At 43.6% G+C, this 25,209-nt stretch overlaps 2 protein-coding genes across 5 annotated transcripts in view; one reads left to right on the top strand and one right to left on the bottom strand.

The window, feature by feature from the left end:
- Nucleotides 1-4,803: 4,803 nt before the first annotated feature.
- Nucleotides 4,804-8,910, bottom strand: zgc:172339 (uncharacterized protein LOC564384 homolog). Its single transcript, XM_017723930.2, has 2 exons — nucleotides 8,527-8,910; nucleotides 4,804-7,017 (listed from the first exon to the last, which is right to left on the bottom strand). The coding sequence occupies exons 1-2, from the start codon at nucleotides 8,821-8,823 to the stop codon at nucleotides 6,424-6,426; spliced, it is 891 nt and encodes a 296-aa protein (XP_017579419.1). The 5' UTR covers nucleotides 8,824-8,910; the 3' UTR covers nucleotides 4,804-6,423.
- A 900-nt stretch (nucleotides 8,911-9,810) lies between these two features.
- Nucleotides 9,811-25,209, top strand: part of gigyf1b (GRB10 interacting GYF protein 1b) — a 28,336-nt gene continuing 12,937 nt past the window's right edge. Inside the window, exons 1-15 of one of the 4 annotated variants that reach the window (XM_037547394.1) lie at nucleotides 9,811-10,123; nucleotides 12,143-12,558; nucleotides 13,693-13,757; nucleotides 14,891-15,020; nucleotides 15,120-15,215; nucleotides 16,070-16,184; nucleotides 16,275-16,377; nucleotides 16,914-17,101; nucleotides 18,151-18,368; nucleotides 19,397-19,496; nucleotides 19,838-19,987; nucleotides 20,862-21,004; nucleotides 22,673-22,904; nucleotides 24,063-24,229; nucleotides 24,703-24,800. In XM_037547394.1, coding sequence (XP_037403291.1) covers nucleotides 13,723-13,757; nucleotides 14,891-15,020; nucleotides 15,120-15,215; nucleotides 16,070-16,184; nucleotides 16,275-16,377; nucleotides 16,914-17,101; nucleotides 18,151-18,368; nucleotides 19,397-19,496; nucleotides 19,838-19,987; nucleotides 20,862-21,004; nucleotides 22,673-22,904; nucleotides 24,063-24,229; nucleotides 24,703-24,800 — 1,775 coding nt within the window. In that variant the 5' untranslated portion in view covers nucleotides 9,811-10,123; nucleotides 12,143-12,558; nucleotides 13,693-13,722. Of the gene's footprint in view, nucleotides 10,124-12,142; nucleotides 12,559-13,692; nucleotides 13,758-14,890; nucleotides 15,021-15,119; nucleotides 15,216-16,069; nucleotides 16,185-16,274; nucleotides 16,378-16,913; nucleotides 17,102-18,150; nucleotides 18,369-19,393; nucleotides 19,497-19,834; nucleotides 19,988-20,861; nucleotides 21,005-22,672; nucleotides 22,905-24,062; nucleotides 24,230-24,702; nucleotides 24,801-25,209 lie in introns of all 4 variants that reach the window. The other 3 variants (XM_017723939.2, XM_017723940.2, XM_017723938.2) reach the window with 3 other exon arrangements.

The following is a 25,209-nucleotide window of genomic DNA, read 5'->3' as shown; positions in this document are numbered from 1 at the left end:
CTTGCTTCGCCAACCAGAGCCAGCCAGCTCAGCTAGTTAGATCATTAAAGGACTGTAAAGGAGGAGCTTCCAGAAAGAGCTGTTCTGTTCATTTAGGTACAGTCTTAAAAACAAAGCTGGCAAACAGGGTTTTTGGCACGAATGAGGTTCCCCGACCTGGTGACCCCGCATCTGAACAGACGTAAACTTTCCGATAGGGAATGTAATCGGATACAGGCGTTTACACAGATATTATTCTTCTATTTCACAGGTTATTTACAGGATCACCCACCTCGTTCAATCGGATAGAAGTTGTATTCTGAAAGGCCTCATCAGACTAGACTATTCCGATTGAGTTATTAGTTGGATTATTAATGGATTATTAGGCTGCATGGAAACGTGGCTACTGTGCAGCAGGTTAATAGTGAGTAAACCACAGTCTCCACATTCTGCACTGTTCAGCTCAGCCTCTCCTCCCCCATCACTCTCCTCTATCTACACAGATGGTTTGCAGTGCTGTAAAATGTAAAAGAGATGGTTCTGCTGAATTTCCTCGGCGATGAAGAGAACAAAGGAGTGTTAGAGGACGGCGTAGTGATGGAGAGAGAGATGGTGGAGTAGCAGGGCGATAAGCTCCTCAATAAGGAACTGTAGTAAGATGGACTTTGACCAGGCACAAAAGAAGCACTGAGTCCATTCAGTCTCTTCAAACCTACTGACCGCATCGTACTACGGCGTAGCATCAGCATATCAGCACCGTGTGGCACGCTACACATGATCCTGTCCAAACAGGCCGACATACAGCCAACTGGAACTGACCTTTAGACCACTGCTTTGGTCAGTTTCTGTCCACTGAGCTGAGCCGTTCTTCACTGGACGTTTTTGGGTGTTGGACCATTTTCGAACTAACAGTGACGCTGACGTAAAAACGTGAAAACTAATGAGACACACAACACAGTCCACCCTCCACACCTGAAAAGATGGTTCTTCAGGGGTTCTTTAGCAGAGGCAATGGTTCTCTTTAGAACTATGTGTTATACTTTTAAAATATATAGTTCTTCAAGGGTTCTGTACTAGAGGCAATTGTTCTATATAGAACCATGTGTTATATGTACACTCTTAAAAAAGATTGTTCTTCAAGGGTTCTGTGGATTTTTAGTAGCATACTTTTAAGCATTAATATCAGAAGGCATTAACTCGCGCTTAGTTTCATGACATTCGCATGGCAGGGCAGGCGAAGAACAGACAGTACGTGACAAACATGCAGAAATGTATGCAACAACAGGAAACCGGCCAAGGCCAAAAACAGAAGTAGGTCTGCGCTTAATCATTAGAACACGAGGTTTTCGTTAGAACATGAGGTTTTCGTTAGAACACGAGGTTTTCGTTAGAACACAAGGTTTTCGTTAGAACATGAGGTTTTCGTTAGGTTTTTGTTAGAACATGAGGTTATCGTTAGAACATGAGGTTTTCGTTAGGTTTTTGTTAGAACATGAGGTTTTCATTAGAACATGAGGTTTTCGTTAGAACATGAGGTTTTCGTTAGAACATGGTCTTCATTAGAACATGAGGTTTTCGTTAGAACATGGTTTTCATTAGAACATGAGGTTTTCGTTAGAACATGAGGTTTTCGTTAGAACATGGTTTTCATTAGAACACGAGGTTTTCGTTAGAACATGAGGTTTTCGTTAGAACATGAGGTTTTCATTAGAACACGAGGTTTTCGTTAGAACATGAGGTTTTCATTAGAACACGAGGTTTTCGTTAGAACATGAGGTTTTTGTTAGAACATGGTTCTCGTTAGAACATGAGGTTTTCGTTAGAACGTGAGGTTTTCGTTAGAACATGAGGTTTTCGTTAGAACATGGTCTTCATTAGAACATGAGGTTTTCGTTAGAACATGGTTTTCATTAGAACATGAGGTTTTCGTTAGAACACGAGGTTTTCGTTAGAACATGAGGTTTTCGTTAGAACACGAGGTTTTCGTTAGAACACGAGGTTTTCGTTAGAACATGAGGTTTTCATTAGAACACGAGGTTTTCGTTAGAACATGAGGTTTTCATTAGAACACGAGGTTTTCGTTAGAACATGAGGTTTTCGTTAGAACATGGTTTTCGTTAGAACATGAGGTTTTCGTTAGAACGTGAGGTTTTCGTTAGAACATGAGGTTTTCGTTAGAACATGGTCTTCATTAGAACATGAGGTTTTCGTTAGAACATGGTTTTCATTAGAACATGAGGTTTTTGTTAGAACATGAGGTTTTCGTTAGAACACGAGGTTTTCGTTAGAACATGAGGTTTTCGTTAGAACACGAGGTTTTCGTTAGAACATGAGGTTTTCGTTAGAACATGAGGTTTTCGTTAGAACATGGTTTTCATTAGAACATGAGGTTTTCGTTAGAACATGGTTTTCATTAGAACATGAGGTTTTCGTTAGAACATGAGGTTTTCGTTAGAACATGGTTTTCATTAGAACATGAGGTTTTCGTTAGAACATGGTTTTCATTAGAACATGGTTTTCATTAGAACATGAGGTTTTCGTTAGAACATGGTTTTCATTAGAACATGAGGTTTTCGTTAGAACATGGTTTTCATTAGAACATGAGGTTTTTGTTAGAACATGAGGTTTTCATTAGAACATGAGGTTTTCGTTAGAACATGGTTTTCATTAGAACATGAGGTTTTCGTTAGAACACGAGGTTTTCTCATTCATATATGGTAAACCACAGGTTCATTGCACCCACTAAACAGGAACATTTAGGTTCAGCCTATACGCACACACACATTCAGCTTCAGGGTATAAAAGGAGTCGGAACACATTGGGAGGTCAGAGCTCACCTGGGAGACGCATGATGCATGTTCCCTGTTTGTAACCAGAATTCTGTAATAAAACTCTGTTTCACTTCAGTCTGATCTACTCGTCAGATCTACTTTGCATCAACAAACACGCAGGACTGGTTTCGTCCACAGTTCTTTAATAAAGGTGCTGGTTCTATAGAGCTATGTGTTGTATCTGCATGCTTCAAAAGTTGGTTCTTCAAGACAGTAAAGGCAATGGTTCTATATAGAACCATGTGTTATATCTACAGTCTTAAAAAAAGATAGTTTTCATGGGTTCTTTAGTAGAGGCAATGGTTTTACATAGAACCATGTGTTAAGTCCACACTTCTAAAAAAGATGATTCTTCTATACAGAACCATTTTCTTGACTAAAGAACCCTTGAAGAACCAGCTTTTTAAAGTGTGTACCTCACTGCTGGGCTGAGAATGGACCACTACCCAAATAACAGGGGCTCAAAGCACTGGTGGACAAAAAACACTACGAACACTCGGGGAACCCTTTTCATGATGAAAGAGTTCTTTGCATCGTGAAAGTGTTCTTCAGATTGATGGAGAATGTGCTGTTGATGGTTTCACATAGAACCTTTTTAAAAAGGGCTCTGTTTGAGAGATAACACCAAACTCTCTCCTTTTCGAAGATTTTTTGTCATATCCCTGTAATTTGTAGCTCCTGCATGGTGTTTCTAATAAAGTGGCCGGTGAGTGGAAGTACAAGGTAGGTGTTTCTAATAAAGTGGCAAGTTAGTGGAAGCACGAGGTAGGTGTTTCTAATAAAGTGGCCAGTGAGTGAAAGCACGAGGTTGTGTTTCTAATTAAGTGGCCAGTTAAAGGAAGTACAATGTAGGTGTTTCTAATAAAGTGGCAAGTTAGTGGAAGCACAAGGCAGGTGTTTCTAGTAAAGTGGCCAGTTAGTGGAAGCACAAGGTAGGTGTTTCTAATAAAGTGGCCAGTGAGTGGAAGTGCAAGGTAGGTGTTTCTAATAAAGTGGCCAGTGAGTGGAAGCACAAGGTGGGTGTTTCTAATAAAGTGGCCAGTGAGAGGAAGCACAAGGTAGGTGTTTCTAATAAAGTGGCCGGTGAGTGGAAGTGCAAGGTAGGTGTTTCTAATAAAGTGGCCAGTGAGTGGAAGCACAAGGTGAGTGTTTCTAGTAAAGTGGCCAGTGAGTGGAAGCACAAGGTGAGTGTTTCTAATAAAGTGGCCAGTTTGTGTACATATGCTTCTACATTTTTTACATAGCTCTAGTAAAAAGCCTTTATGTAAAGATTCTTTAAACTTTTCAAAAAGATCTCCTTTATAAAAATGGCTCACTAAGAAACACTCTTTAAAAGGTTCTTTAGGGAAACAACGGTGGTTCTTCAATGACATTTCTACAAGGTAGGTGAACGTAACACACTGGACACTCAGTGAAGATATCGCCCTGAGAGCGGCCTGTTAGTGAAGCAGAGGGAAATTTGTAGATCTGCGCTTCGATATTCAAATGAAGTGACAGGTAGTAAAAAAGCAGTGTTACACTGAGCGCTACTGAACCAGTGACTCAATCCATCCATCTTTATTAGAGAGGAACGAATGTGAAGAGAAAATAAAGGAAGGACAGTGAAGATTATTCCAGCAAATGTTCCTCAGAGGAGGGATTACAAACAGTAACTCGATAAAACTGACCCAAACAGCTCTGCTCACTCATTATATTGATCCATTCATTCATGTCAGTGCTACCTTATATGATGGATATGCACTACTATATCTTAAAGTGACGGTATTAATTATAAATAAAAAACAATTTACTCAATGATTCACAACACAAATTAACATAAGGAGTGCAAGAACCTCAAGCACACACACACACACACATACACACACACACACACAATCTAAGCCACTTATCCCAGCGTTCATTGGGCGCAAGGCAGGATGAACCTCAAGCAAACATCAAACACTATGCAATATAAACTGATATCTGAAGCAACAAAATCTCTCACAAGACTTTATAAAGTGTATATAAATACAGTTTATTATGTCATTTGCACGTTTTATAACGCATCTTATTCTTCAAATATTACTGCATTATAGCATTACATGGCACTGAACCTCATTTCTTTGTCATTGGTAATAAATCTGAAAACATATTAATCAATCTTTAATTGAAGCAATCAAATCAGATAAACATTACCACTCAAAAGTTTGGAATCGCCAGTTTTTATTCAGATCATTTCTAAATATTTCAAACATTTAGCACAAAAAACCTAAACAAAAACGAAGAAATGGGGTTAAAGTAAAGTCAATACCCAGAAAGTTTATTTGGTGATCAAACTTTTGAGGCAAAATAGCAAAAATGTACTGTAAATTGATGATTAATGATGTTCAAAATGTATTACTTAATCTGTTCATAATTTCTTATTGCATGTGAATTTATGGAATACATGAAATATCATCTGATGTTTACCTTATAATATTACAAGCCTAAATGAGCTAAATGAGCTTTAATTATACAATATCAAAACTTTTAGCTGAAAAAGTGTTTCCAACTTGTTAAACAGCTGTTTATATAGCTGCTGCATTTCATTTACTTAATTCAAATGTGTACATCATTTCAACACAAATAAACTCTATTTTTTTCTGTGTAAGTTTGCTAACTTAAGTAAAAATCTTACATTTTATGTAGTAATTGTGTTTTTAACCAAGTAACATTTCGTGTCTCCAAAACCTTATAGACGTTTCAATGAAAGTCAAAGCAATGGGTTTAAATAAAGTACTTTTTTGACCACTTCTATTGGTCCATATATCATGAAATCCTCACACAATGTAAAGGACAACAGCTGCACTCATACTGTGTAGGGAAAAAAAACATTTTAATTGAGTTTTGTTATGTTGATTGTATCAGAATTATATCCAATGCCTCATACTCATATTCTGATTATATTAACTTTTTCGACCACTTCTATCAGCCCATTCATCATGAAATTCTCACACAAAGTAAAGGACAGAGGCTGCGCTCATTCTGTGTAAAAAAATTTAAATTCAAATTAAAAAATTGAGCTTTGTTATTTTGATTATATCCAAATTATTTCCAAGGCCTCATACTCATATTCTGATTATATTAACTTTTTCGGCCACCTCTGTCGGGTCAGTCGTCATGAAATTCTCACACAATGTAAAGGACAGAGGCTGCGCTCATTCTGTATAGAAACATTTAAATTCAAATTTAAAAATTGAGCTTTGTTATTTTGATTATATCCTAATTATTTCCAGTGCTTCATATTCATATTTTGATTATATTAACTTTTTTGGCCACTTCTATCAGTCCAATCATCGTGATATTTTTACACAATGTAAAGGACAGTGGCTGCGCTCATTCTGTGTAAAGAAAATTGAACTTTGTTACTTTTATTTCATCCAAATTGTATCTAATGTTTCATATTCATATTCTTATTATATGAACTTTTTGACCACTTCTATTGGTTCAATCACCATGAAATTCTCACAGAATGTAAAGGACATTGGCTGCGTTCATTTAGTATTTTAAAAAATGTAAAAATGAAATAAAAAGCTTTGTTTTATTTTGATTATATGAATTAATGTACGCATTTGAATGGAGTAAAGCGCAGGTTTTATGGCGTCATGATGGCGTTATTGGGCACACAGTCTTCGTAGAAGATCTGAAACTTCTTGTCCACGAAGGTGTTCTGCTTGAGGAAGTTTTCCAGCTCCTGGACGGAGATCTCGTACACCTCCGAGCCCTTTTTGGCGTTCAGCGCGCGAGATGCGAAAGCCGGAAACTTGGATCTTTCCTCGAACGGGGCGTTGTGGTCGTAGTCGACGCAGCAGTAGGCTGACCACAGGACGGTGGGGACGGCCAGCCGGTCGATGTTGTACCTGCGGATCATGTGGCCGGACGTGGTGACGCCGGTCACTACGTAGGCCGTGCCGCGGCAGTAGTTGTTGAGGCGGCGGCGGATGGTGTGCTCGTGCTGCTTCCACAGGCCGATGTTGAACTCGCGGATCTGCGGCACCACGTTGGTGAGCGTGTAAGTGGACGCTTTGTCGTCCGGGTGAGACTGGTGCTCGTCGGGGTTCAGGTGGCCTCTCTCGAAGTCCACCGTGTTGGAATAGTCTTCCAGCACCGCCTGGGCATCCTCGAAACTTTTGTGCAGGCTGTCCGGAGGAAATGGCTGCATTTCTCCAGAGCCTGTCTCTGTGGAGAGCTTTAATACAGAAAAAAAAGCATTAGGCTTATTATTCAGTCTTAAAGGGCACGTTATGGAAAAGAGTGGGATCCACCACGGAACATGTTTCACAGTGGACCCCTCACTCCCCACTCGGCGCAGTCCACATATGGAAACCATGCATCACTTGGAATGAAATCTCTTTATGTTGACTTGGGGCAGTCGCGGGCTGGAGGTTAGGGAACCAGCCTCGTGACCGGAAGGTCGCCGGTTCAATCCCCAGAGCCGACATGACTGAGGTGTCCTTGAGCAAGACACCTAACCCCCAACTGCTCCCTGGGCGCTGTGGATTGGGCTGCCCACCGCTCCGGGCAAGCGTGCTCACTGCCCCCTAGTGTGTGTGCGCTCACTAGTGTGTATGTGGTGTTTCACTGCCCAGATGGGTTAAATGCGGAGTTGAAACTTCCCTGTTTGTGGGACTAATAAGGGTCTCTTACACTGAACGGTGCAAGTTTAGCTTCTCCTGTAAAGTTACCATTTTGGAGATATTTGGTCTTTGGACAGCGATGATGTACATAAGTATCAAAATAATACAAGAAATAATACAATCATTATACTGAAGGTCAGTTTCCCAGACAGATGATTAAGGCCATATTCAAAGGGTTCTATGTAGCACCAAACAGGGTTCTTATGTGTTACGATGTCAAGCTTGCATACAATACAAGAACCCTTTTTGGTGCTAAATACACTCAAAAGACGGTTTCAGCGAGGGCTCTATAGAGAACACAGTGGCTCATACAGAACCATGCACACATGCTTACATAGTTCTTTACATGGTGAAATGGTTCTTCGGATTGATGGAGAATGTGCTATAGATGGTTCTATACAGCATCTTTTTGAATAGAGTTCTGCCCAGGACCAAAAAAGGGTTCTTCTATTGTTACAATTCCAAGCTTGTAGAACTATATTCAAAATAGTTTTATATAGAACCATCTACAGCACATTCCCCATCAATCTGAAGAACGCTTTCTTGACGCAGAGAACCCCTTGTCATGCAAAGGTTCCATATAGAACCGTTTTCTGTACTAAATGACCCTCGAGGAACCATCATTTTAAGTGTGTATATGGTTCCAAATAGCACCAAACATGGTTCTGCTATTGTTAAAAGCTCGACAGCATAAGAATCCTTCTTGGCGATGCGCAGAACCACACTCAAAAAGGTTCTACCCAGAACTAAACACAACACATTCTCCATCAGTCTAAAGATTCACCATGCAAAGAACCCTTTAAGCATGAAATGGTCCTGTTTAGAACCATGAGAACCATTCCCTTGAAGACCTCTTGGGTAATCCAGGTCCAAGGAAGGAAAAACCCTCCCCAGGATTTTGTTCCAACTGCCTGAACACCTTTGCCGCTGGTTTGAGCGAATTAGAGAAGTCACGCAGTTGGAACAAAATCCTGGGGCGGGTTTTTCCTTTCTTGGACCTGGATTACCCGCTTCTGTGGTGAACGGTACTGATGCACCGGCTCTTGGAGAGACTGGCTGACCTGTGGCTCATACATCCACGGCACGTCCACTTTCTTGGAGCCGTCTGACCTCTTGAAGGTGTAGGCGGAGTAGACGGGGATGTGGTCCACCACGTCGTACAGGGTCACGTAGCGAGGCTTGCCGTTGTAGCGCTGGCAGATCTTCTTCAGGCCGTGGTCCTCCAGCCCCCTCGGGGGGGTCCCCATGTACATGAACAGGCGGCACTCCGGGGAAAAGTCCGCCTGCACCTCAGCGCGCACCCCCGCCGCCAGCAAGAGGCAAGCGAGCGCCTGCAGGAGAAGCGCGCACGCGGCCATCACATGCACCGAGAAACGCGCTGCACAGCGAGGCGACGAATGCCTGCTTGGTCGGCAACCGGCCCGTCATAGTCCGCCCTCTCCCACTTTCCCTGGGACGATAAGCAAATAAGCACGGAGCCACGCTTTAGTGCCGGGGGTGTCATATTGTAATGACCGCCAGGAGGCGCCAGATACGCAGTCACACATTAAAAAGGCCTATGGGGGTGTTCCAATATTCTACAACACTTGATTGGTGCGTACTTGTGTTACATGCACTAGCTAAGCACTCTTGAAATACAAGTATGCACTTAACATGCTACATGCTCTACATTCTAGAATACAGGTGTACACCTGCTAAGCATTCTAGAACACACTTACATGCCAGAAAGAACCTACAGCTAAGCATTCTGGAATGCTTGAGCTTATATGTATCATGTTGGTGCACACTTGCGTTCTAGAGTGCTTCGTTAGTGTACCTGTGTTCTAGAATGCTTAGCTAGCGCTCACTTGCGTTCTAGAAAGTGGAGCTTGTATGTGCTTGTGTTGTAGAGTGTTTAGTTGGTGCACACTTGCATTCTAGAACACCTCAGCTAGTGTGCTTGTGTTCTAGAATGTTTACTTGGTGCACACCTGTATTCTAAAGTCTAGAGTGCTTATAGAGTGTAATGTGTTCTAGAATGCTTAGCTAGTGCACACTTGCATTCTAGAGCACCTCAGCTAGTGTGCTTGTGTTCTGGCATGTTTACTTGGTGCACACTTATATTCTAGAGTGCTTAGTTAGTGTACCTGTGTTCTAGAATGCTTAGCTAGTGCACACTTGCGTTCTAGAAAGTGGAGCTTGTATGTGCTTGTGTAAAAGTGCCCTAGCGTCCCTAGTGTACGAGTGCGCAGGACGCAGGTGCGCCAATGGGAACGCGGCCAACCGAAGAACGAGGCCTTCGAGCGAAGGCACTGCCTCATTGGACGAACCTGCGTCACGTGCTTCGCGTCGAACAGCCATTTTTTTGAAACACAAACAACAGGAGGAGCGAAGAGTCGAGCTCACGGCGAGTTTAGCGATTCGGAGAACGAGCGGAGGAACAGACGATCGGCTCGGTGTCGCACGGACACGGAGCGGGTGCAGAGGACACGCACGTACGGGTCGTATTTGTCTGTTAGCGCGAAGCACCGGCGTGCGGACGGAGGAACGCCTGGAAGCGGCGAGTCGCGCTGGGGAAATAATTCAGCTGGCTAGCTAGCCTGCTAATGCTAGCTAGCTAGCAGGCAGAAGCTCTATTTTAGCAGATTTTGCATATATAAATAAAGAAATAGAGTGAAGGTAAGATCGCGTTGCGTTATAAACTGTTTATAAGTGATGTTTTGTGTGTGTGGGTCCGCTGTTGTCGCGAAAGCGCCGTGAAGCTCCTCTCTGTCGGAAGGCCTCGACTGAATCCCTGAGCTAAATTTTAGAGAACGGCCGCTTCAGAGCGAGCGGAACGCGGTTGCTGCGCGCTTCGGTTTAGCCGTTCACCCTCCCAGTCCGTCGCTATTGTGTACTATTAAATATGTATCTAGAGCACCGTTTTACCTTGTAAACTATTGTGTATAATATTTTTTTCAAAATATCTGAGATGTAAACAGAGTGGCTCAGAGCGGTTCGGTGTGAAATGGTTCAGATTTCTTTACAGTGGTGGTGATGGGAACCAGACGTCGCCATGAGTACAAGACAAATATAGACACTTTATTTACCATCCAGAACCACCAGAGAACCCACACGAGTCTTCTGAGGTTTATATTGAATGTTGATGATGGGAAAATATTGCTAAATCGGAAATAATGCGTTTTTTTGTGGGGACTATTTTGCCTCGCGGCGCCTTGCATGTCTCCCTCCGCGGTAAATGGATTCTAAAATGTCCTTAAGCCCAAAACTTTTACTGAACTGTAATAAAACAGCGTCCCGTCTGGTTCCGATCACCACCACTGCGACGTCTTGACTGCTTTTGTGGCGAGTTTATCTCGCAGTTTGTCGGGCGAGCTGAGACGAAGGTCAGGCTACAGGCTAAGCTAGTGCCAGGGTTAACGTTAAAGGGGAACTCCACCGCTTTTTCAAAATTCAGAAACGGCTCAGATGTAAACAGAACTGTACACAGTGGTGGTGATGGGAACCAGACGTCCCCCTCTAAAAGCCCCTCACAGAAAGTTCCTACATGAAGTGGTTCTGAATCCACTGCCTGATGCCTGAGACGCTGTTATGGCTTCACTTATTTTGTGTGATAAAGACAGTAATTTATTTGTAATTCTCTTTCTTTCAATCGAAATTTCAGGTTAACCGAGTGCAAGCCTGCATGGCCAAAAACGCTATCTTCAGTTCTAAATGGGGAAATTTAACCTTATAACACGGAGCTTGTGAACTGGCAGTAGATAAGTTAGACCAATCAGAGGCGACCAAAGCTCCGTGCGTTGTGACGTCACAACCACAGCGTGCTGGCAGTCTAGCACACTGCGTTCAGGGGTAAAGCGTCAAGCCAGAAACTGTGGACGTTGTGGTTTTCTTAGCAAAAAAAAACATACTATAGTATAGTAGTACTATAAGTGTATATATGAGTATTGTAGTATAGTTGTAGTAAAAGTGTATGTATAAGAGCAGTGCAGTATAGTAGTAGTATAAGAGTATTGTAGTATAGTAGTAGTATAAGTGGCAGTATAAGTATATATACGAGTAGTGTAGTATAGTAGTAGTATAAGAGTAGTGTAGTATAGTGGTAGTGTAAGAGTGTAGTAGTAGTAGTAGTAGTGTAAGAGTAGTGTAGTAGTAGCAGTAGTATAAGTGGCAGTATAAGTGTAGTATAGTAGTAGTGCAGTATAGTAGTAGTGTAGTATAGTAGTAGTGTAGTAGTAGTGTAGTGTAAGAGTAGTATAAGTGTAGTATAGTAGTAGTAGTATAGTAGTAGTGTAAGTGGCAGTATAAGTGTATATAAGACTAGTATAGTAGTAATATAAGTGTATATAAGAGTAGTGTAGTATAGTAGTAGTATAAGAGTAGTGTAGTATAGTAGTAGTGGTAGTAGTATAAGTGGCAGTGTAAGTGTGTATATATAAGAGTAGTATAGTAGTAATGTAAGTGTATATAAGAGTAGTGTAGTATAGTAGTAGTGTAAGAGTAGTGTAGTATAGTAGTAGTGTAGTATAGTAGTAGTAGTATAGTAGTAGTGTAAGTGGCAGTGTAAGTGTAAGGATCAAACAAATGTGCATGAAATGAAATGTAGGATTTTCACCTGTAAGGATTTTTCATGCTGTATCTCACCAGGTCAGTGCTGGTCATTGACCCCACCCCACTCTTTCTGTTTTCATCCTGCAGGTGACAGGAATGCTGAAGGTGTGCCTGTGAAGGGTCAGCCGAAAAACGAGAAGGAGAGTAAGAACTGGGGGAGAGCTTTGAGAGAAACTTCCAGCAATAGTCTAGCGGAACTGCCCTGAAACCCTTGCTCTTGTCGATGCTGCCGCAGTTTACTTGCAAAGTATTGTTACATTTCTGAAATATTATTTCGTTTATATTCTTAAAAATAAGAGCAGTTTGGGTGGCGTTCCCTTTCTGGAGGTGGCCACGTTAGTCTTGATATTCCTCCACGACTCTCTGCTTTTCCCCCTGAATCTGGCAGCTATTAATCCACTCATATAGAGCGCTAACCAGGCCCACCTCAGCACACCGATACAGCAGCGCTGCGTCAGCTTCCCCCGTCGCCCTGTCCTGTTCAGTCCTAGCGTTTGGACAAGGTAAGAAAAGAAACGTTCACTGTGGGGTCACAACCTGCAGGTGTGAACGTCAGTCAGAAAGTCATAAAGGTGTTTGAAAAGATCAAAACATACTATTGACTATTCTACATTCACCGGTCAGGCGAAGCGTCGTGACCACCTCCTTGTTTCTGAGCTCAGTTTCAGACTGTAGTCCATCTGTTTCTCTGATACTCTGTTACCCTGTTCTTCAGTGGTCAGGACCCCCATGGACCCTCACAGAGCAGGTACTGTTTGGGTGGTGGGTCAATATCAGCACTGCAGTAACACCGACGTGGTGGTGGTGTGTTAGGGGTGTTGCGCTGCTGGAGTTTTTGAACACCTCAGTGTCGCTGCTGGACTGATAATAGTCCACGAACCAAAAATATCCAGCCAACAGCGTCCTGTGGGCAGCGTCCTGTGGGCAGCGTCCTGTGGGCAGCGTCCTGTGGGCAGCGTCCTGTGGGCAGCGTCCTGTGGGCAGCGTCCTGTGGGCAGCGTCCTGTGGGCAGCGTCCTGTGACCACTGTCCTGTGACCACTGATGAAGGACTAGAGGATGACCAACACAAACTGTGCAGCAGCAGATGAGCTGTCGTCTCTGACTTTACATCTACAAGGTGGACCGACAAGGTAGGAGTGTCTAATAGAGTGGACAGTGAGTGGACACAGTGTTTAAAAACTCCAGCAGCACTGCTGTGTCTGATCCACTCACACCAGCACAACACACACTAACACACCACCACCACGTCAGTGTTACTGCAGTGCTGAGAATGACCCACCACCCAAACAGTACCTGCTCTGTGAGGGTCCATGGGGTCCTGACCACTGAAGAACAGAGTATCAGAGAAACAGATGGACTACAGTCTGTAACTGTAGAACTACAGAGTGCAGCTGATAAAGTGGACAGTGAGCGTAGAAACGAGGAGGTGGTCAGGACGTCCTGCCTGATCAGTTTATGTACACAGATGTTCCAAATGGACAAAACTAAAACTTGGAGCTCTTGCAGGATTTGTTTAGCTGTTTGTATGTTTGTGATGCAGATGAATCCAGTTCTGCCTGTATTATGGGCCGTAGGTCCAGTCGTGGCGCAGATTGGTTGTTGCTTTAGTTTCACTTAAATTTGTTTTATGTCACAGAAACTTTTGAGCCTGTTGGACGTGGAGAATATGACTGCTGAGACGCTCAACTTCGGTCCAGAATGGTAACTTTTTCCCCTTAAAAACATCCTTTTCTTTATTTCTCGCTATATTTTTTGTGCTTGTGCTCGACTTCCCCATCGTAAGTGTCTAATTGAGGAAGCAGATGTTTCCTGATGTTCAGCATTTTGATTTAAAGAGAAGTGATTGCTCTTCCAATGACACCGAGAGGGTGAATAGTGCAAGGGAGGGGGAGGGTGGTCATTGTTTCTCCAGCAACCTTTCTGTCAGTCACACTGTGTAAATGTGCTCTACGCGTGAGGAGACGGTTGTGTGCAAAAGTTTGGGCACTCTGGTCAAATTAATGTTATGCTTTTAATGATTTTCTAAATGAAAGGTGGAAAAAACACACATTCTCCAAAAACACTTCTTTTCTGCACAATCCCTGTTTCTATGCTGGCCTTAATGCCTTCAGGGAAGACTGGAAGAATGTGTGGTTGGTTGGTGTAGTGGGTAACTCCTCTGCCTTCTATGCTGTAGACTGGGGTTCAGTCGCCTGCTTGGACAAACACCCTACACTATACCAATAAGAGTCCTTGGGCAAGACTCCTAACTCCACCTTCGCCTCCCTGTGTAAAAATGGTCAAACTGTAAGTCGCTCTGGATCAGAGCGTCAGCCAAAATGCCGTAAATGTAAACGTAAAGAATAAAACATAACGGGGGCAAACGTTGCATTGTATGTTCCTTTGTACCCCAATATGATAAAGTCAGCAAATAAATAGAAGAGATAAGGTCCTCGTACAGGATGTGTTGAATTATTTTGGCTCAGAAAACCAGCAAAACGGTGTAAATTGAGAGGATATTCAAGCTTATTTGACTGTATGGGGGTGAGCAACACACACTAATATCACACTAAGCTGTTTTTGTGATCGGATCTTATTATTTTTATTTGGTTAGTGCTCTTTATGCACTTAAGACATCCATAGTGTGCTCAGGAAAGAATATGGTCTAACACGTTAGTGAAATATCGTGGTATTACCCGCGTTCACGACAGTAAGTAAAACACTGCACAGATAAATCTTTGGCTGAAATGAAATAAAAGACCTATTAAACCATTAAAGGACTGTGTTTGTAATCTGGAGTTAAGGGCACTTGAATGCGACACTTGGATGTCTAAGATTTCCTGTCTCTCTCTCAGGCTCCGTGCACTATCCAGAGGAGGGAGCATCACATCCCCTCCTCCTTCCCCAGCAATGCCAAAGTCCAAGCTGGCCGACTACCGCTATGGCCGCGAGGAGATGTTAGCACTTTATATTAAAGATAATAAGGTGAGAGGCGACGCTTCGTGGACGGAGACCGGCTGGGCAGCGCTGATCTGCAGCCCGGGCTTTAAGTGCTGTCCATTAACTCTGTCTCTGGATGTTTAGGTCCCAGAGGACATGCAGGATAAGGAGTTTGCTGCTATCCTGCAGGACGAGCCACAGCAGCCCCTGGCCTTAGTGCCACTGACGGAGGAGGAGCAGGTGAGGTCTTTGGTTTGATCGACACCCCTGTGAAACCCGAAAGTCTCAAATATGACAGGGTTTTAATAATGTCATGGCAGATCTTCAGAGCATATAGTGGACATGTCGTGTGTGCTTATTTACAGAAAGAGCTCAATTAGACGTGTTTAACCAGCTTTACTATAGCACACTGTATGAAAGCGTTCAGTGTAGCGCTTTAATGTTTTTATAGTGTTTTTAAATGTTTATTTATTTGCTGAGACTGATATTATAAAGATATTGTGCATCCTTAATGTCTTTGGAGCACCCTGTATGAATTAGAAAGGGTAAGAAGCAGGAGGTAATAGGTAAACGGCTGCGCCACGCAGTATTCGACTCGCTGAGACCGCACCCAGCTTTCACACTTAAACAGGCATGCCAAACATCCGGTCTGTAAGTGTGTAAATGTTGCGGAGTAATCCTTTATTAGTCCCAGAACTGGGGAAATCCACTGTGCTACAGCAGCAAAGGGAGAGTAAGGCACTCAAGAAAAAGAGTAAAACAAGGTATTAAACTTGGGTTACAGGTCGTTTATATATATAAATACCAGAATTTTTCCCATGTCATTTTGGGATCATTTCTTTTAGGCCACTCATTATAAAATTGGCAAACAATGTAAAGAACAACAGACACTTTCAAATTATGTCAAAAACTGAAAAATGTCAAAAATGGAAATACAAGGTTTTCTTCCGACAGCACCGAGATTGATTGATTGGCCGAGTTGTGTCTGTTCGTGTGGTGTAAGTGTGTCAGATGCAGGTCGGAACTAAACCGCTGCTAATGTTGGTGTATGTTGCTCTCAGTCAAGTGGTCTGTGACCCCTTTTCTGTCCGCAGAGGAACTTCTCCATGTCTGTGAACAGTGTGGCTGTGCTGAGGCTCATGGGTAAAGGAGGCGGGGCAGCTCCGGCCGGCGTGTCCCGAGGCCGTGGGAGCGCCCGAGGAGGGCGAGGTGAGTTTTTCCTCTTACGCAGACACCCAGGCACCTGAGCAAACTGCTGTAAGGACGTGTTACGACACGTTTTCACGCCTCTGCTTGCAGGGAGAGGACGAGGCGAGGGAGGGTTCTACCAAAGAGGCGTGGACGAGGAGCTGGGCTTTGGCCGCAGCCGAGAGATGCACCGCAGCCAAAGCTGGGACGACAGGTTTGTGGCAGGCGCTGTGTTATGCCTCTGATGGCTGCAACTAACTATTATTATTGTAGTTGAAGCTCCACTATGTAAGAGTCATTGTCCAAAGGAAACCAAGTATCTTCATATTATTTAAATACAAGAGCAGCTGTTTACATTGAGGATTTCATAATAAATCGATGGGTAGAAATGTTCCAAAATGACCTGGAGTAAAATGGCATTATGGTAACTTGTATTACAGCGTAAGAAGAAATTTTTTTCTGTCAGGAAAACTTTAAACTTTCAGCCCCAGTAGAAGTCAGCATAGCATAACTGCGTCTTATATATAATATAATAAATCTAATTTAACGCAGGAGCTGTTATGGAGCTCTTTGTAGTTCCAAGTAACGGCTATTTAAATGAAGAGCGAGCTCAGTGTATCAGGTAATTGCTGCAGCCCAAACGTTTGCTGTCGTTCTCGCAGAGCTACAGGTTTGTGTATTTTGAGGAAGTGAGTTGTGAGTTGTTACCCTGTTTAGTGAATATTTGGTCTTCGTTGTTTTGTGTTTCAGGGGCGAGCGGCGCTTCGAGAAGCCCCTGCGGCGGGAAGGGGTGCGCGGCGGGTTCGAGGACGGCGGCGCAGGCAGGAAGGACTACGCTCGCTCCGACAGCGATAACTGGCGCACCCTCCGTGAGGAGCAAGAGGAGGACGGGGGAGAGCCGGGGGGGAGCTGGAGGGTGGCAGGCGTCCGGCGTGACGGTACAGACTTGTGCACGCAGAGTTATAGGCTGAGATAAGATGGCTGGAGAGAGTACGGAGTCATATTTGTGTATTATAGAGAATATACTTTCGTGACGGATGCTTCTAAAACTTTGGGGTCACTGGTTGATGCATGTGTCTTTTTTATTTTGGTAAATCTTCAGGTTTATTTATATACACTGCTGGCATTGAAAGTGCCTCTCTAATGAGAACAGAAAGGGTCAGAAAATACAGAGACGAGAATGGAAATTAAAAACACAACTAAAACATGATTTGAAAGAAAAAAATCTATAAATTAAAAATCGAATTAGAAGTTAAAATGGGATACTTAAAAACGTCGAATGAAAAGTTAAACACACAAAGAATAAAAACAGGCTGTAAAGCCTGAAACAATCATTTGAGAGGCGTCGGGTCGGGAGCTTTTCACACCGCCGTGTGCGTTTGTACGGGTTTGTCACTCGTGCAGCCTCAAAAAGAAGGTGGTGTTGATGTTCAGGTCTAAAATAGATGTGATGACTAGTCGATAGTTCACTCATTTCCAGAAAGACGTCGTTCACCGAGTTTACTTTGAAGTCGTTTAGTCTCCCAGTCCCCGAAACTTCCATGTACTATTCAGTTGGGACTCTTTGGGGTCCTCTTTGGGGTCCTCTTTGGGGTCCTCTTTGGGGGTATGTGTGTGAAATGTTTTGGTTTTGGTGAATATTCAGTACATTTTGGGCTGGATTTTTGCCAAGAAAGTTTGATTGCTAACGTTACTTCGCTGTTTCTCAGGAAGTTTGCAGTAAACACGGACATCATGTAAGATGTTGTGAGGGAAAATGTTGTTTATTTGGAGGAGACAGGAATCGGCACCACTCGCTCTGAAGTAAAACGAAGAATATTGGATCAAACCTGAGCCTAAAATACAGAATCGAACACTTACGTTTGACTTGCATTGCACAGCGATCTCAAGCGTTTACTAAGTTTTTAACTGTGTGAGTTGTGTTTTCAAGAATTAAGTGCGCATATCGTTTTCTTTCTTCGTGCTTAATATAATTCTGCTCTATAAGACGGGGGTCCACGATCTGCCGGCTGGCGAGACTACGGAAGCGGAGAAAGCCGGAGAAGGAAGTTTGACTTTGACTTCCGAGATGGAGATGTCAGCCGGCGGAGGTCTGGAAGCGAGGGAGGAGAGGACGACCGAGATGGGCTGCCCGAGTGGTGCACCGATGAAGAGGAGGGAGAGATGGGCACCTTCGATTCTACGGGGGCTTTCATGTGTGTTAAGGTGGGTCAAACACCTCCTTTCCCTTTTTTCCGTCTCAGCTGGCTGTGCTGTCTTACTCCACTCAGTAGAAAACTTAAGGCCGGCTTTCCACAGTGAAACCAACACGCAACTGGTTTAGATTTTCCACGGCCCCGTAAACCGTCTTCTCTTTCGTTTTCATCTCTACTGATCTGGTGAAATCAGTGGTTTGATGCCATGTCTGTCAACATAATCACACGTTATTAGCTTTTTGATTGTTTGCGAAACCTGAAGCCGAGATGCCTACAACCGGCTGAGTTTCAAATGATGTGCAGGATCCTTGTCACTGTGCAACTCGAGTGCCGTTTTAAGCAGCTAAAGTTGCATGAAAATTGAGTAAAACCGGCCTCACCTCTGGTTACCATCACATTCCCAGGCTGAAGTGGCACAAATCAGATTTTTTTGCTCTCATGTGACTCAAATCTGATCTTCTCAAATCCGACCTGAGCCGCTTTCATATGTGGCCCTAGATGGGATACGTATGTGCGTGTGGCCTTAATGTGACGCTCAGGTCGGAATTCAGGTGCTTCTTCTCCGCTGCGCTGTGCCATCATTCAGCGTTACCATGGCAACAGCGCCGAACAGACGTTAAAGCCCGTAAACGGTGGAAAAAGCAGCTCATCTCACCTTTTTCTCCTCCGTCTGGCTCTGATAATGAAGCTGAGAGCTGATCAGAGTTAATGATCTTCTCAGCGAAGCTCGTTCTGCTCGTTAGTTTGTGCTGATGATGCGGTGATTCAGTCACGTGACATCACTGAGTAGGAGGAGCTCATGAGGGTCAGTTCAGTCCGGTTCATCACATTAATGACGGACTTGAGTCACTGACCTAAACCAGTGTGAACCGCCGTGTCCGAGAGATCGGATTCGAGCAGTGAGGCTTGTAATGTGAACGCAGCTTATGGTGGAAGTCTTAAACAGTGACCGCAGCTTATGGTGAGGTCACTGTGTGTGGATTAAGTGTAATGTTACTGTGCTCATCATTCTGATGCCTTTTATGTATGCCTTAGAAGACGTCGAGAGATGCCATCCCTGAGGACCAGGAGCTGGAGTTCGAGGCTCTAGAGGAGGAGCTGGAGGCTGGCCAGGAGAAGGACTGCTTTGTTGAGAGAGGTGAGTTGGAGCATCTTATGTTCTTGCGTTCCTTGCCAGTTTGTAGTAGCTCCAGAACAATCCAGCCGTACTCCAATAAAAATAGCCTAAGTCTTTTTACAGTGCGTCCACAATGTGTTGGCAAACTTTAGACAGTAAAAACGTTTCTGCATTTTTATTTGTTTCAACGTTTATTACACACTTGCAGAACCACAGCCAGCCTGTATTATAGTTAAAGGATAAAACGTTATGATGTAGTAAGCCTGGGATTTGAGGAGTATGATTGATTAATTTGACTTATTTTGAAGTATAAGTTCTGTTCTTTGCCGTCTTTCTCATTCCTGCGTCTTTCTGTGCAGAAGATGCTGAATTTGCAGTCATTTCGGAAGGAGGAGACATGAAGGCTTCTTCTCCTGCAGCCTCTGCTCCTGCCCCCATGCAGCCCTCAGAACAGGAGACACCCTTGCCCCCCATTACGCTCCCCTCAAAGCCCATCTTCCAGATTGGTGAAGGTATTCAGATCTGTTTAACCTTTTTAACTCCTCAGGACCGCCGGTGGTCCCAAACCGCACTTCATTATATTCTCCATAACGTTCATATTCCATAAGCTCCGTTCAGAAGCTGGGCGTCGTGTGAGGCTGTAGCTCTTCTCTCCAGTCTAATAGACGGTGACGTCATTTTAAACCCTTATAATAAAAGAAGCTGAACTCAGTTTGTTTTTCTACTGAAAGTCGACCCGTTTTTCCCAAATCTGGGCTCTAAACTATAAACAGACGGCGACTCTTCAGTGATCTGCTCTGGAAACATCACTTTTAGAGAACAACACAAAGAGCGGCGTACAAAGAGTAAACTGTAAGCATATAGTGATATGTGGAGATCATAAAACCTACATTTTGTTCATTTGAGGAGCTTTTAACAAAAAAAAAAATACATTTATTTCATGCAGTCACTGAATAATTTGCCTTAAGATTTGGGCATTTAAATTTAGAAAAAAAAAAAATATATATATATATATATACCCACGAGCATAAGAGGTTAAACAAGCAGTTCAGCAAAAAAATTAATTAATTAGATCAAACACAATTTTCCCATTTCGGCCAAAACAGATTTGGTGTAGTTTGCCTCCTTAGTTGTGCGCTGGAGCTCATGGTTAATGTAGTCAACAAGTAGTTGAAGGTTTTAGCCACTAGTTTAACACACAACACTTATGTAATTTCTGACCGTGCTGCATGCTTCTCTTGGCCATGGCCTGGTTAAAAAGTGGCCACAGCCTTCATGAAGCTTAATTCTGCTTTGTTTGTTCAGTTTAATGTAAACCGTAAACGAAGGATAATACGGATTTCACCCGGATCATCTCTGAGCTCAAGGAACGCTTCTGTGTTTCAGATGCAGCTCCAGTAGGGGGCAGCAGTCAGCCAAGCCAGAATTCCTCGGCCGCTGTGGCCTCCCCTCCCCCCACCGCTGTTACTGAACTCCCACCACCAGGGGGAGACACAGAGGAGGAGGACGGCATGAAGCACCTTCAGCAGGTCAGTGAGGCTCTGCATCCTGCCTCCATTTTAGATGGTTAAGGTTGTTGGTGCTGCTTTGAGCAAAGCCATGCGTTTCACACGAGTGGCAGGATGGAAACGGATGCTTCTTAGGCTGGAACACTGGAAATAAAACACTTGGCAGGGAATAAAACTTTTTTCCTTAAAATCTAAAAAAAAATCTCATTCAGAGCTGTTCAGTGGTGGTGATGGGAACCAGACGTCCCTCTAAAAGCTCCTCACAGAAAGTTCCTACAGGAGATGGTCATGAATTCACTGCCTGATGCCTGAGACACTGTTTTTAAGTTTTAAGAGTTTTGAGAGGATTTTGGCCCGAAAACCGTTTCAGGGGGGTAAATACGTGGCTTTGTAAGACAAAGGAGTCCCCAAAGAAAATCTTAAGTACTATTCCACCATCATCACCTTCTTATTACCACAACAAAGCAACAAGGGCAGTTTGTCATCGTTTCTCTGCAGTAAACCGTTTCACATCAAACCAGTCTAGATGACTTTCTGTTTGCATTTAATTTAACTGCTTAAAATGTGAAAAACTTTCCCTTCAGATCAGCCACGTTTACACGCCGCCTGAATCCGTTATTAATCCGACTAATAGCTCAATCGGAATAGAATACGTCCATGCAAACACCTCAATCGGAATAGACTAATCCGATTGAGGCCAATCGGAATACAATTTCTATCCGCCTGAACGAGGTGGGTAAACCTCTGAATAATCCGTTAAGGAGATGAATAATATCCGTGTAAACGCCTGAATCCGCCTCTTCCCTATCGGAAGGTGTAAGAACGTTCTGCACATGCACGTCGCGTCACAGCGAAAGGGTTATAACTGGTCTGCAGAGGAGACGAGCTTCATACTCTGAGCTTTAAAAGACGGCGGCGGGACGGACGTCCAGCTTGTGTGTCTCAGAGCACGACGTCTTCCTCTAAGTGCATGTGAAGGACGTTTCTCTGAGCCTGACGTCAGTTTAAAGCAGTTAAAAGCACAAGCACTGCTCACTGCTGCTCATCTCTCTCTGACTGGACCTCACGTGATGTTCGCTGTCATGGTAACGCTCACTCTTGTGTCGGATTACCTGTAGTCGTCGTGTAAACGAAGATTTTCGTCAGATTGTTGAGCAGAGTGAGCGTAAACACCTCAGCCTGAATCTGAAATCCGATTGTGTTCAATCAGATTGGCAAAAATCTTTGCACGTAAACACAGACACTGCGTGGAGTCCCCTGCTTTAAGGGGTCCATATGTTTGTTTTCTAATAAGGGTTTTGCTGAAGTATGTGAAGAGAATGAGTTTCAAAACAGACCATTTATTCCCAAGTTCATACAGTCCAGTGCAAAAAAGTCTTTTTTGAATTGTTTTTCTGAGCCGACTTGCTTACAGATGTTATCCATTTATTTGTTGACCAGTAATGAAAACAGCCAGTTTAATTGTAGGGGATAGAGAAAGGTTGTAAAAATGAACGATGGCTCATTTCTTTCGGTATATAAACCCACAGGAATGTTATAAGTGGACCTTGGGGACCCTTTTAAAACGAAGCCCAGCTGAACCGCAGATTGGTGCTCAGACACTCCGTCGTGATCGTAACTCGGCCGCTGCGCTTCGCTCGCGTTCGGCAGCGCAGTGAATGTGACCTGTGGGCTCTGTTTGTGTTTTAGGAGGCAGAGAAGATGGTTGCATCTCTTCAGGACACTTCTCTGGAAGAGGAGTGTTTCACGCAAGCACTTCAAGAGAGCCGCAGCGCCGCCGCTCACACACACTCCCACCCTGCCTCGCACGCACATTCCCACCCAGCCGCACACCCTCTCTCTCACTCCGCCAGCGCCTTGGCACTGAATCACGAGTCCGCCATGAAGTGGTTTTACAAAGACCCTCAAGGAGAGATCCAAGGTAAGCAGATGCTTCTCAGACTTGTGTTTTTACTATAGCACAGTCAGATTTTTCCACTTGAAGTAGATCTCCAGTTTAATCCTGTTTACTCCTGACTTTTGACCACTAGACTGATAATGAAATTTGCACGGATCGTTTGAGCCTCCAAGCCAATAAATCTTGTGGGCAAAATGAAGAATTGGTTTCCAGAGTTAAAGAAGCGCGTTTAAAAAAAATATTTATATATTGAAGAAATTACATTAATAAGAAAGATACGGTCACATTCACCCTCACTGTGGCTGCAGTCAGCGAATCAACTTCGACAATTTATCTACAATTACATCACTCAGGCAGGACATCCTGAACACCTCCTCATTTCTGCGCTCACTGTCCAGTTTATCAGCTCCACTGACCGTTCATTTGTCACTGCTGGACTGAGAATAGTCCACCAACCAAAAATAACCTGTGGGCAGCGTCCTGTGGGCAGCATCCTGTGACCACTGCTGAAGAACTAGAGGATGTCCAACACAAACTGTGCAGCAGCAGATGACGTCTCTGAATTTACGTCTACAAGGTGGACCGACAAGGTAGGAGTACCGGGTCCATGGGGGTCCTGAGCACTGAAGAACAGGGTAACAGAGTATCAGAGAAACAGATGGACTACAGTCTGTAACTGTAGAACTACAGAGTGGAACTGAACGGTCAGTGGAGCTGATAAACTGGACAGTGAGCGCAGAAACAGGGAGGTGGTCAGAATGTCCTGATCTGTGTGCTTTCCTACACTAACTTCTAATTAGGGCTTGTGCTGTGTGTTAAATTACGTTTCAGTAAACTTTTCATATTGAGTCAATCTTCAAGGACACTTTCCAGCTGCAGGCTTCCATTAAAGAGGTTTAGAAGAGGCTCCCGTTTGGCGTGTATTTGAGATTTTGCTCCATTTCAGGAAATTTAGTTTAAATCCTGATGGTGCCAGGAGTTCAAGAGAGCATAATTAGCCCTGCCTAATTAACTGGACTCAGTGCCACGCAGCATGTGAAACGTCGGGAAAAGGGTTAAGTTATTCTGCTAATAGCTTTTAACAGCAGGTTGTTTTTTTTAGAGTTTGCATTGCTGGGGAGGTCTTTCTTCCAGCCTCTTAAATATGGAGAGGTCCTCTGAGTTTCTCTGCTCTTCCCCCAGGCCCTTTCAGTCCAGTGGAGATGTGCGAGTGGTTCCAGGCAGGCTACTTCACCATGACCCTGCTGGTGAAGAGGGGCTGTGACGAGGGATTTCAGCCTTTGGGAGACGTTATTAAGATGTGGGGACGCGTGCCTTTCTCTCCAGGACCTTCACCCCCTCCCCTTCTGGTGAGAGAGAGAGAGGCTTGTACACATTGGCTGTTTTTAATCAAAGTTGCATGCAGTCAAACCTGGTCGTAAAAAATGAGTGGACATAAATTTTACCATCAATCAGTGTAATTACGTTTAAGACTGAGTGGAAACGTTCGACGCGGGAAGAATCTTCGTTTAAGGTTTAATACCAAACTGTTGTTATTATCGTTTGTAACGCTGTTAATAATGTGTTATTAATACAGTGCAAGCTATAAAAATAATAACAAAAGTAGGTAATAATACTAATTTGAGCACTCGGCAATTAATATCAGAAGAACGTGCTTTGTGTGTTTTACATTCACACTGGTATAAACAAATGCTCTGCCAGTCCACTACACTATCAGGTCATTAAAGGGAGCCTTTGTAGTAAAATGTAGTACATAAAGCCAGATCAGTGCTTTACTTTGGCTTGTATTTGGTGTTATGTGGTGGTTTATTTGCTGTTTCAGGGCAACATGGATCAGGAGTTCCTGAAGAAGCAGCTGGAGCAGGCGGCCACTGCTGCCCTCTACCAGCAGCTCCATGTGAGGTTCCAGCACTTGAACAGGTAACTGCTGACTTTACAGCACTCAAACAGACATTTTGGTTGCTAGAAAGCAAGATGACTTCCTAAAAACATTAAATCTTTCATATGGCCTGCTGCTGCTGTAATAATTCATTTATAGCTGAGTTGAGAAGAGCAGTACAGAATATTTTGCCTAGACACGGCTAAAATGAGCCTTTCCTCCACTTTGGGACCGTCAGTGTTGCTCTCTGAAGCTCTGCTCTGAAGGTTAAACCTGAAGTAGCTTTTTCTCCAGAAGTCTGTGGTTGAAAACTGCTCATGCAGTTTAGAAATGAGTGTAAATTTTCCTTCAGAGTAATTGTGACTCAGCCTTTAATTCCTTTCATTTTCCCTGGTGTGTGTGTGTGTGTGTGTGTGTGTGTGTGTGTGTGTGTGTGTGTGTGTGTGTGTG

The sequence above is a fragment of the Pygocentrus nattereri genome, chromosome 18 (assembly GCF_015220715.1).
Source record: "Pygocentrus nattereri isolate fPygNat1 chromosome 18, fPygNat1.pri, whole genome shotgun sequence".
Taxonomy (NCBI): Eukaryota; Metazoa; Chordata; class Actinopteri; order Characiformes; family Serrasalmidae; genus Pygocentrus; species Pygocentrus nattereri.
This window is presented reverse-complemented; position numbering and strand designations above follow the sequence as displayed.

Bases quoted from the DNA above. Each gene is read 5' to 3' on its own strand.
- zgc:172339 (XM_017723930.2), bottom strand. From the start codon at position 8,823: ATGGCCGCGTGCGCGCTTCTCCTGCAGGCGCTCGCTTGCCTCTTGCTG. The intron at 7,018-8,526 runs GTCAGCCAGTCT...TCTGTATTAAAG, and splicing joins CGTGGATGTATGAGCCACAG to CTCTCCACAGAGACAGGCTC.